This window comes from Cherax quadricarinatus, chromosome 15 (genome assembly GCF_038502225.1).
Source record: "Cherax quadricarinatus isolate ZL_2023a chromosome 15, ASM3850222v1, whole genome shotgun sequence".
NCBI lineage: Eukaryota > Metazoa > Arthropoda > Malacostraca > Decapoda > Parastacidae > Cherax > Cherax quadricarinatus.
The window spans coordinates 5,821,573-5,833,954 of record NC_091306.1 but is presented as its reverse complement, the minus strand read 5'-3'; the positions used below and the strand labels follow the sequence as shown (position 1 = coordinate 5,833,954).

Below are 12,382 nucleotides of genomic sequence, written 5' to 3'. Positions count from 1 at the left end.
CTCTCTGATCTATGGCAGGTAAGATCATAGTCTGGGTTGGTCTGCCAATACACTCTCATATATGCACTAGTGTTCAGCAATAATTTATGCATCATGGTTAAGTCCAAATAATAATTTAGTGGGAGAGTGTCTGTGGAGTAATTAGGGATACCCAGCAGGCTATTCCTAATTACTCCACAGGGAATTTTTGTGGTCTTAGGAAAAGTTGGTCTGGTTAGGACCCCAATAGAAATAAATAACTTTGACTTTTTTGGTTATCCTAGGTAATGTACATATGTTACTATGTATGACAGCTGTACTTGTACCTAAATAAACGTACTTAGGGAGACTGAAAGATTATTATTATAATCGAGGGGAAGCGCTAAACCCAGAGGATTATACAGCGCCTGGGGGGGGGGGATGTGGAAGGCATTCAGGCTTAATTCGGGGAACTGGAGAACAGATCCAATTCCCTAAATCAAGAGCCCCTCACCAACTTCAAGGAACCTTCCTTGAGGGGGGGAGACTGAAAGAGCATGCCACTATCTGGCTCCTTCAGTGAATGAAAGAATCACAGTGGAGTCTTTGAGACAGTCTCTCATTCTTTCCACAGATTCACTAGATGTCACTCATGAACCTCTAGTACTCGCCTAATTGTACTCGCCTAATTGTGGTTGCAGGGGTCGAGACTCAGCTCCTGGCCTCGCCTCTTCACCGACCGCTACTAGGTCCTCTCTCCCCAGTGTGTGAGCATGCATGCGTATGAGTGTACTCGCCTACTTGTGGTTGTAGGGGTCGATTCACAGCTTGTGGCCTTACTTCTAAGCTGGTTTTGTGTGTGTGTATGTGTGTAGAAGGGGGGGGGGGCTTACAAACATCTCGACCCTCAAGTTGTCGGCAAACCTTTCTTTACTTCTTCACATACATCACATACTTTTTGTTTTTATTATTTTGTGTTCTTTCTTCAGTCTTGCTATTTATTCTTATTGCAATTCATATAATTTTATTTTACAGCTTGTCTTTCAATTTTATTTGATCTTATCCATCCTTAGTTGTATTTAGAAAATATTATGACTTTTTTTTTTATGGAAAAGCTTACGTAGATGACTGGAAAGTAATGTTAATGTTACCCTCAGAGAGTGTCATACTTGAGTGCTGCACAAGAGAAGGGTCTTCACTCAACGAACACTTATAAGAGCAACACAAAACCAGACATCAAGGCTGACCTCAACTCGAGTGTTAATATCAGTAGTCTGGTAAGTTCTAAATCATTCTAGCCAGGCTGATTGATTAATAGGGTTTAAAGCCTATCGCCTGCATGAGGGTCATTTAAGGTTGCAGCGTAACCTGTTCACCACCAGACAAGAATATTTTAATCCCTAAAATAGGCATAAAAGTAAAATCTCATTATACATATACACTGAGAGAAATATACCTCTGTGTATATACCCTGTGTCTAGTCAGGCTAAGTTTGCTGAAGATCTCTAATATACTCATTACTGGCTTTCTAACACCAACATTATTATATTATCTCTATAATATTGTATCAGAATCAGTAAATAAACTTTCATGTAAACTTTTAAAACCTTTTATACAGTTTATTTGCATTTAGAAAAATTCATGCATAATGTTTTCTTGTGATAATTATTTTAGTTATTGAGTTAAATCGATATGACCCTTATGTTATACTCAGATAAATCATTTAACACTTGTTGCTGGTTGCTTCTTGTCTTTAGTATACCCTTCAAGTTTCACTCTTATGACGTCTAGCTCTAAAAATTAATATTTTTTGTGCGTGCGTAAGTGGACGTATGTGTGTGCATACATGCATATGTCTGTATGTGTGTGTGTGTGTACTCACCTATTTGTGCTCACTTGTTTGTTGTTGCAGGAGTCAAGTCATAGCTCCTGGCCCTGCCTCTTCACTGATTGCTACTGGGTCCTCTCTCTCCCTGCTCCATGAGCTTTATCAAACCTTGTCTTAAAAACTATGTATGGTTCCTGCCTCCACTACATTGCTTTCTAGGCTTTTCCACTTCCTGACAAATCTATGACTGAAGAAATACTTCTAATGTCTCTTTGGCTCGTAGGAGCCTTCAGCTTCCAATTGTGACCCCTTGTTTCTGTGTCCCATCTCTAGACCATCCTGTCTTTGTCCACCTTGTCAATTCCTCGCAGTATTTTATGTCATTATCATGTCTCCCCTGACCCTCCTGTCCTCCAGTGTCATCAGGCCGATTTCCCTTAACCTTTCTTTGTAGGACAATCCCCTTAGCTTTGGGACTAGTTTCATTGCAAATCTTTGCACTTTCTTTAAATTCTTGACGTGCTTGACCAGGTGTGGATTTTAAACTGGTGCTGCATACTCCAATATGGGCCTGATATATATGGTGTACAGAGTCTTGAACAATTCTTTACTGAGGTATCGGAACGCTAGTCTTAGGTTTGCCAGACGCCCGTATACTGCAGCAGTTATCCGATTGATGTGTGCCTCAGGAGATGTGCTCGGTATTATACTCACCCCAAGATCTTTTTCCTTGAATGAGGTTTGCAGTTTTTGTTCACCTAAACTATATTCTGTCCATGGTCTTCTTTGCCCTTCCATGATCTTCATGATTTTGCATCTGGCGGGGTTAAATTCAAGTGACCAGTTGCTGGACCAGGCTTGTAGTTCGTCCAGGACTCTTCATAGTCCTGCTTGATCCTCAACTGATTTAATTCTCCTCATTAACTTCACATCATCTGCAAAGAAGGACACTTTGAGTTTGTCCCTTCCGTTATGTCATTTACATGTACCAAAAACAGCACAGGTCCTTGGACTGGCCCCTGTGGAACCCTGCTGTGTGTGTGTGTGCTCGCGTGTGCGTGTGAGTCTGTGCATGCACATGCACAACTGAATTCAATGGAATAGCATTTCAGACAGAATGATTATAAATTAATATAAACTCAAATACAGTAGACAAAATATTTGACTAAACAAATTTTCAGCACAGGATACAAAGGGTTATCCTGAAGCATCGTTTGGTGTTGTCACCAAATCCTTACCACAAGTAACAGATTTATAGTCCTTGAAATAAAGGGATTTTTTATTATTGTACTTATTAGGTCAATAGGACTTAATCGTACTTATTGTACTAATCGTACTTAACCCTTAAACTGTCCAAGCAGATCTACGTTCACATGCATAGTGCTCCAAAAGTAGATCTACATATTTTTTATATATTTTCAAATATAACAAAAAAAAAAATAGATCAAAGTTTTTTTACTTTTTCAAATGTAAAAAAAAAAAATTTCTACTTTTTTTACATACTTTGAAATGTTGAAAAAACGTAGATCTACGTTTGGACAGTTTAAGGGTTAATAGATCCATGGGACCTAATTCCGAAAATCATGTTTTAAATTTATTCAAATTTAATGTAATTTAAAATATTCGCAAAACTGTTATCATAGATGTGATGCATTACAGGTTGACACATATTCTTCACCACATCCTCAAACTACAACACCTTCCAGTCGTCCTGATGATATTGCACCAATCTCGTTGCGATCGCTGGTAAGTAACCCCTAGGATTACAATCATACTGATATTTTAATTAACATTTTCCCCATCATTCATAATCAGCTATCATCATTAATAAATTACTTCTAGTTTACTCAACATTCACAGCAGCAAATTTAATCCAGTAAATTCTCAGCATTTTTGACAAAACTTTTATGTTTGTAGGAATGATGTTAACTCTTACAATTGTGCACTGATTGGTATTGAAACATATTTAATCTTGAAATCATTTGAAAATTATTTAGAAGAAAAAGTATACAGTATAGGTCAGCCTCAGACACCCATGGAGACACTAGATTGGGGTAGAGGCTATTGTTTCCATTAATGGCTTGTGCCCATTGCTACGCTTTGAGTTATGTGATGGGAGGGGGAAAGGATCACCACTGACACTAAATACTGTATTCAGATAAATGTAAAGACTTAGCCCATAAGATGAGACACCATTGTAAATCCAGCTGTCACGCTAAATGACAGTGATATCAACTGGTGTTATAAGAGCATGGCTCATCTCCGCCAAGATTAGCCAAGCTGTGATGGATATGTGGGCCAGCTGGCCACCAGCAGCAACAGCATGATTGATCAGCAGACAAGCGTGGCCCAGTCAGGGTTGGTTTCCGGTAGTTGAAAAACTTTTCAAACACATTAAAGGTATATGAAAAGTAAAGGTTCTTCCTGGGTGAGCATGGCTTATCTCCAGGGTAGTGGAAGTTCTTGGAAATAGTGAGGCATAAGAACTGCACAAAAAATATTCACCAAACTCATAATTCTTGGCTCCAAAATGAATAGTATTGAAGTCTAGAATTTAAGTGAATATAACTACAAAGCAAGTAATGTATTGCAGTACTAATACTGGCACACTCTGACACTCCTCTGATCATCTGAAGTGCCACATACACAACTGTGCATTCCATTCAAAATGGCAAGTTGAAAAATACAGCAGAATCATTGATTATCCAGCATTTGGTTACTTGGAGTGTATTTTAGGGTCAAGACCTTTGCTGTCCAGTTCCAGACTAAGTCTTCTGTGGATGACCTGATTAACCAGGCTGTTGGTTGCACACAGTCCAACATGTGCACCACACCTGGCAGGCTTGTTTGATCAAGCTATTAAATAGATAAATGCTAAAAAAGTAATGTGTAACAAAAAAGGGATGATAAAAAGCTGCAAGTACATCTGGTATCATATTTATTCATGGTAAAATAAAAATGAATCATAACCCAGTATTACAAGGAATAATAATAATTCAGAATATATTATAACTCTTTTTCTTTCTTAACATTATCATTGTGATTAGACAGACTCTTCTGTCAATAACAATATTAATATTTATTTTCACAAGTAGATTTCTGGTACAATTATCCTCATTTAAGAAAAGTTTTCTTTGCAAATGGTCTTTTGAGTCAGACTAAGGATAAGCACAGCAAATTATATTCACAGGGGGCACTAAACCTGTAAGGGTGAGTATAGCACCTGGGGGATGGAAGGTAGTCAGGTTTGATCCTCGGATCAAGAGCCCTGCACTAGCATCAAATAGTACCTTTTGAAGGAGAGGATAAGTATAGGTAAACCATGTTGTGAGGAGAAACATGTACTTGACTGTGTTATATACGACAGGACCTAAGCTGTGTTCGTACTGTCACCCATCCAGTTGCTGTCCAGATGCAGTAGTGCTTAACTTGACTGACAAAGTAACATATGCATTACCCATAGTGCCATGCTTTTAGCCAGTGAACATTATGTAAATTTCATGGAATCTTGTGATGATTACAGTACATTGTGTCCTATTTGATCCATTTTATTGTGCCACGTGCTAGATAAGATACTGTATGGATAAAGGGCTTCCCACTCAATGATAACTGTGTTATCATGTACACTGGCTACCATCCACTCATTGTCTCGTGCCATCACAATTACCCTAGCTATAAGTTAGAAACCTGACAGTGACAGACACCATCACAGATCTCTCCCTTCTGTAATCTTATTGAAGTTCAATACAGTACTGTTTATTTGTGAATAAGAAATATATTTTCTTGCTACATATTAATTCTAAAGGAAACATCTCAAGTTAGCACTAGCTGTTGGATAAATATTGACAGTACTGGTAGGTGAATGATTTTTGTGATGAACAAAGTTTCTTAGCCAATTTATTAAATTTAAGAATATCCTGTATATTAAAAACTGGAACACATACATTCCCCAACATTTGTGATAGCTAACAGAATTATGACAATACATCTGCACAGATCTGCTGCAGTGAAATGTATTGTTTTTCATGTGTAGACCAATTATTTTTCACACTCAATTTTTTATGGATTGCAGTCATTAGCAGCAATTGAGAGATCATTTTTCAGTACCTATATAGTATTGTATAAACCAATGGAGACAAAGAACTTTGTCCTTGGAGGCAAAGAGGGGAATGTATGAGAGTATAGTTTTACCAACGCTCTTATATGGGTGTGAAGCGTGGGTGATGAATGTTGCAGCGAGGAGAAGGCTGGAGGCAGTGGAGATGTCATGTCTGAGGGCAATGTGTGGTGTGAATATAATGCAGAGAATTCGTAGTTTGGAAGTTAGGAGGAGGTGCGGGATTACCAAAACTGTTGTCCAGAGGGCTGAGGAAGGGTTGTTGAGGTGGTTCGGACATGTAGAGAGAATGGAGCGAAACAGAATGACTTCAAGAGTGTATCAGTCTGTAGTGGAAGGAAGGCGGGGTAGGGGTCGGCCTAGGAAGGGTTGGAGGGAGGGGGTAAAGGAGGTTTTGTGTGCGAGGGGCTTGGACTTCCAGCAGGCATGCTTGAGCGTGTTTGATAGGAGTGAATGGAGACAAATGGTTTTTAATACTTGACGTGCTGTTGGAGTGTGAGCAAAGTAACATTTATGAAGGGATTCAGGGAAACCGGCAGGCCGGACTTGAGTCCTGGAGATGGGAAGTACAGTGCCTGCACTCTGAAGGAGGGGTGTTAATGTTGCAGTTTAAAAACTGTAGTGTAAAGCACCCTTCTGGCAAGACAGTGATGGAGTGAATGATGGTGAAAGTTTTTCTTTTTCGGGCCACCCTGCCTTGGTGGGAATCGGCCGGTGTGATAATAAATAAATAAATAAATAAACCAATTTCCTAACATTTTTTTTTTCCAATTTATATTGCATTAGGTGTAGCTGCCATTCTAAATTTCAGTTTATTGTAGCAAGAAATGAAGAAATCAGCTTCAGATGAGTGGCTAGTGAGTCTTCACTAGTCACAGATTTTAATGTCCTGACAACCTACATAAGTGTCAGGGGCCCGAGACTGTTCAACTGCCTCCCAGCATACATAAGGGGGATTACCAATAGACCCCTGGCTGCCTTCAAACAGGCACTGGACAAGCACCTAAAGTCGGTACCTGACCAGCCAGGCTGAGGCTCGTACGTTGGATTGCGTGCAGCCAGCAGTAACAGCCTGTTGATCAGGCGCTGATCCACCATGAGGCCTGGTCACAGACCGGGCCGCAGGGGCGTTGACCCCCAGAACTCTCTCCAGGTCAACACTATAGATCAGTGAAACTTGTTTTCAACTCTTCTAGCTACAGTGTGACAGTATTGTGAGATTGTGCTATAAAACCCACAGGAAGTCTACAAGAACATAACAGTTAGACAAGACCTGTCAAAGGAGGAAAGAATAAAAATCAGAGATAATATAGGAACTGGTAAAAGGCTAAATAATTAAAAATGAGGAGAAGTTCACTTCTTTTTGCAGAGTAGCACAGTCCAACTCTTGTATTAGGGCAGTAAATGGAAGATAGGTAGGAACTAAATCAAAAGAAAACAGGAACACAGAGATAAATACACAAAGATTTTATGTGCAAATATAGATGGAGTATAGTAATCTCAAAAAATGAGTTTAAGGAAAAAAAAATACTGACCTGGAGAATCTAGCTGAAATCAAACTAGAAAAAAACATTCTAAATAAGGTAGCATTTAAGGTTAACTACTTAATGTAAAGAAGAGTAGGAAAGGAGGCAGCTTGGAATATTAGTATAAGAAACACTACAAACCACAGAAATTAAAATCCAAAACATAAGTAATGTTGAAATTCTTGTGGTATAAATTTAGAACGAAGATGAAAAATTTTGACTTATAAATGCATGTAAAATTTACCATTTAACAATAAATGAGAAAGAGAAGATTTGGCAATACAAATAAGGGACTACATAGTATACTAAAGAAATGCCCCATGACTATGATAATACTGATAATTAATGAAAAGCAACAGTGTAAAGGGTAACATTATAATTGTGAAAATTTCCAAATATAAATTTGAAATTTAAAATGTACTCTCTAAATGTGTGTATAACACTTTGGAAACAGATTTATGAACTGCTGAAATTAAAGATTTTTAAAAAAATCTCGAGAGCAGGACTAAAGTGAAATTGTTAAATTTTAGGTACATAAGCCATGTGTTCCTACAGCATGGTGTAATGTTGGAGAAGCATGTAACTTGTGTAGATATTTGGAAAATACTGTACTTACATTTTTCAGGCGTAGTTTCCTATACAAAGTTGGATTTTGTCCTTTCTTTAGGCAATTTTTGGTAACTTTTTCCCTTAATGCTCTGCAGTGATGGGAGGGAGTGTGATGCTAATGATAGGATTGTGACCCAAAGAATTTGAGTTACTACTATTTCTTTGATCAGACTTGATTACCTTTCATTCCACAGGCACTGTATGACTTCTACAGGCTTAGTGCAACCCCATGAATATTTTCTTTTTTACCTCAATGGCCTTCTCTCCAAGGGAGGATGATCCAAAGAAAGAAACATATTCGCCATACTTCACTCGGTATCTTCCTTTCCAGAAGTGTCTTGACATCACAGTACTTTACCCCCCATCCCCCCCATCAACAGCAACATCCCCACCCTTTCTTCAGAGTGCAGGCACTGCAAGTCCCATCTCCAGGATTCAAGTCCGGCTATCCATTCTCCCTGAATCCCTTCGTGAAAGTTACCTTGTGCGCACTCTAATAGCAAGTTCATTAAACAACCACTTGTTTCCATTCACTACTATCTAACAAGCTCATAAAAGTCTGCTGGGTGCTCAAGCCCCTAAAACTCAAAATCTCCTTTACTCCCTCTTTCAATCACTCCTTGGATTTCCCCTATCACCGTTCAGTTTCTACACCTAAGATTCTCTGCATGATATTCACACCATACATTACTCTCAGACAAGACAACTCTGCTGCTCCTAGCTTCCTCCTTACTGCTGTGTTCAAAACCCATGCCTCACATCCATATGAAAGTGTTGGTACCACTAGACTTTGGTACATTCCTTCCAAAGATGCCTCTATATACCACCCATGATTATATAATATACTATATTTTTTTCATAGCAATGTATGTTATATATTTTGGTAGTCATTGTAATAGGGGGTCAAAATGAATTAACACTTAGTACATTTAATATCCTCATTAGCAACCTTCCATTTACACAGCACTTTCTCTCCTAATGAACTGTCTGATTTTTTTTTTTTTTATAACCTTCATAAACTTGTTCTCACTTTTATATTATGTTGGGAGAAGTAGGATATAGTACTTCAACTGATGACCTTTTAGTGATTAATTCATTACTCATTGCTTTTTTACTGAGTAATTATATTTATATAGAGAATGAATAAAATGGTATAGTTTAGGAATGTTGACATGAATGTTTCTCTACACTTAAGCCCTGGAATTTGCAGGGGTTACTTTCCTGGAGGCCTTGGGAATTTTGAAGTCGCGGAGAATATGAAATATCGCAGATGTACATTATTGGTGTAGTTAAGTGTTGTTGTAATTGGTTATGCAACCAACGACTTTTGGATTAAGATGAAAAGTTTTAGATTTGAAAGTAGTAGTTAAATTATTCGTTTCCGCAGATGAGGTCGTATCGCAACTGGTGGAAAAGAGGGTGGGTTGTTTATTGTTCATTAATGCACAAACATTTGTTTTTAACCACACCTTAGCTTTATCATGAAGCTTTATCATGAGACAGGAAGCTAATGATAAACAACTTAGCTTCAGACTAGCACCAGCCAGCCTTTGGTTTTTTTTTTTTTTGCCAATTTTTTCACTAGTCAAGTCTTTTAAATGAGTCCTATTAACAGTTTAAAATAGTGATTGGCCAAATATAGTGGAAAAGTTTAACATTAGTTCTCTGTAGTACATTGTGTTTCTGCCCTGATTTTTCACATTACATTTTTATTTTTCTGTTACTATAATATTGAAAGTCTGTGAATTGTGTGTTGCTAAAATTTAAATAATATAATTAGGATTTGAATTGATGTGCTGTTTTATTATGCTTTTTACTGTCAAGTAATTGTTATTACCTACTGTTTTCTCTATTCCCATCATATTATTAAGAGACCAGCATTTATTTGTAAATACTTCTTCCAAATATGACTGATAAAAAGAGCATAATGAGTACACATAATTTAAAACTTTTATTTTTGTAGTTTTAATATACTACATGGTTTGTTTCTAGCATTTTAAGAAGTTTTTGTGGATTGGTTAAATTGTGTATGTTAGTGTTTGAGTACCGTGTGTGTGTATGTGTTGTGTATAAATATAGTAGAATTCCAATATTCACAAGGCTTTGTATGGTCTTTTTGGGATCATGAGTACCGAGCTATTGAAATACACAAGTGTCCACCATATTTTACAAGGGTAAATGTTGAAACTGATGTCTACAATAGAGTTTATATATTATTTACTTTTGATGATTTGCTGATAAAGTGTCATAAATAATTGCTACCACCATAGAACATGCCTAACGTAGTTTCAGGTCGTCTCTTATATTTGTTAATTCATTATACTGTGGATTCATCAACACCATAATGTTTCTCTACTAAGGTAGCTTGTCCTTACAACCAAGCATATCCAATTACTGTACTGTATTTTTTTTTATTTAAGTTCATGATGGGTTAGGAGCTGTGGAAAAAGACACTTGTGTACAGTTCAGGACATTCATTAAAGGAGCTGTCATTACGGCAGTAACATCGAGACATTGTAAAAGCCCAGTTCTGTAGTAATGTTTGTGGGGATGAGAGAGAGCAACAAGGCAAAATGACAGACATCATTGTAGGATAAACAAAACATCAAGGGGGGATTGTGTTACTTAGGTATTCCTTTATTGAACAAAATACCTCAATGCCAACTGGCATTGTCTGAATTGTTTACATTTCATTACAAAAGTGAGATACACTTGTACAAAATTCATGTCTGAATATTTTATGAAATAAAATTGTTTTGACTACTTATATTAATATTTTGATTAGGGTGCATGGCTGCTTTGGTGTGGCTAGGAAGACATGAAGGATCCGTGAGTAGTGGGGTTAATCTGCACGACCATCCATAAGATACTCTACTTTAATAGTTTAGTTATGTTATTGTCATGATTATCATAGTATATTTTAGTCATGTCATGTTTTTGTCATGAATGTCAAAGTTGTACTATATAAGCATTTAATTACCTATGTGATTTACAGGAGGTGAGCTCTAGCTCTTAGGTCAACCTCATAGGTTTTGATGGACTGCATGAATTACTGTAGTTCTATCATATTAACCTTGAAGGAGACTGACCTTCTGAAGGCCAACTTTAATTTTATGCATACTGTCCTTTCAGGGGTTGAGTTCCATCTCCTGGCCCTGCCTCCAAAGTTTTCAGTAAACTAGCATTATTTGTTCTTAGTTCCATGTGTTCTGTTTTACCTTCTTTTTTTTTTGTTCTGTGTATGGAGTTTGCTTCCACAGGTTTTATATTTATATTCAATTCTAATTTTTCATCGTCTTGACACTTGTTTTCTGATAATGTTCCTATAGCTAATATGAGTGTTCAGCTTTCCTCAATACCTGCTAGTTGTGTTCTTTGTATACCCTGTCAGCATCTCCTGTGTTCCTTTGTATACTGTGATCATATCTTCCCTCTAACTAACATAGCTGAACACAAGGTTCAGCTATGTTAGTCATTCCTTGTAGTTCATTCTTTGCAATTCTGATATGAATCTAGTGGCAATCCTCTATTTGTATTTGTTGAGCTGTTGAGTTCCAGCTTCTGTTCTATATTTTAACCTTTGGCTGATTCATTCACTTGGTTCCTAACCTGATGGGTTCTCATATCTGTTTTTGGATCCTTGTTCACTTCACCTGGCTTGGTCCACTTGTTCACCAGTCTTACACTGAAGAAATACTTTCTACTATTCCTGTGGCTAATGTTGGTGTTTATCATTCACATACCTGTGACCTGTTTTTGAGAATTATACTACCACAGCCAGAGTTGTAGTCAGACTTCCTGCATCACATCCACCTCCACTAGTACATTCCACTTGTTGCCTGCAATATGTGTTTGTAGTTAGAGTGGAGCCATGCCTATTGTGTCCCATCTTTAATTACCATAGTTTATTGTAAATATTTTTAAAATTTTGGATGATGGAGGCACACATTGCTGACACTGTGCCTCCTCTCAAAAGAGCTCTTACTACTGCCGCCTTTTTTTTCTCTGTCTCTGTCTCTCTCTGTCTCTCTCTGTCTCTGTCTCTCTCTGTCTCTCTCTGTCTCTCTCTCTGTCTCTGTCTCTCTCTCTCTCTCTCTCTCTCTCTCTCTCTCTCTCTCTCTCTCTCTCTCTCTCTCTCTGTCTCTCTCTCTCTGTCTCTCTCTCTGTCTCTCTCTCTGTCTCTCTCTCTGTCTCTCTCTGTCTCTCTCTCTCTCTCTCTCTCTCTCTCTCTCTCTCTCTCTCTCTCTGTGTCTCTCTCTCTCTCTGTGTCTCTCTCTCTCTCTGTCTCTCTCTCTCTCTGTCTCTCTCTCTCTCTCTGTCTCTCTCTCTCTCTGTCTCTCTCTC

At 37.9% G+C, this 12,382-nt stretch overlaps 1 protein-coding gene across 50 annotated transcripts in view; it reads left to right on the top strand.

Annotated features, from left to right (window-relative positions):
• Positions 1–12,382, top strand: part of LOC128692140 (trichohyalin) — a 219,903-nt gene that overhangs the window by 56,415 nt on the left and 151,106 nt on the right. For 46 of the 50 annotated variants that reach the window (XM_053781172.2, XM_053781183.2, XM_053781167.2 and 43 more), the window contains 2 exons: positions 1,116–1,235; positions 3,446–3,532. The exons of the other annotated variants lie outside the window; for them this stretch is intronic. In XM_053781172.2, coding sequence (XP_053637147.2) covers positions 1,116–1,235; positions 3,446–3,532 — 207 coding nt within the window. The remainder of the gene's footprint in view (positions 1–1,115; positions 1,236–3,445; positions 3,533–12,382) is intronic. 50 annotated transcript variants of the gene reach the window in all.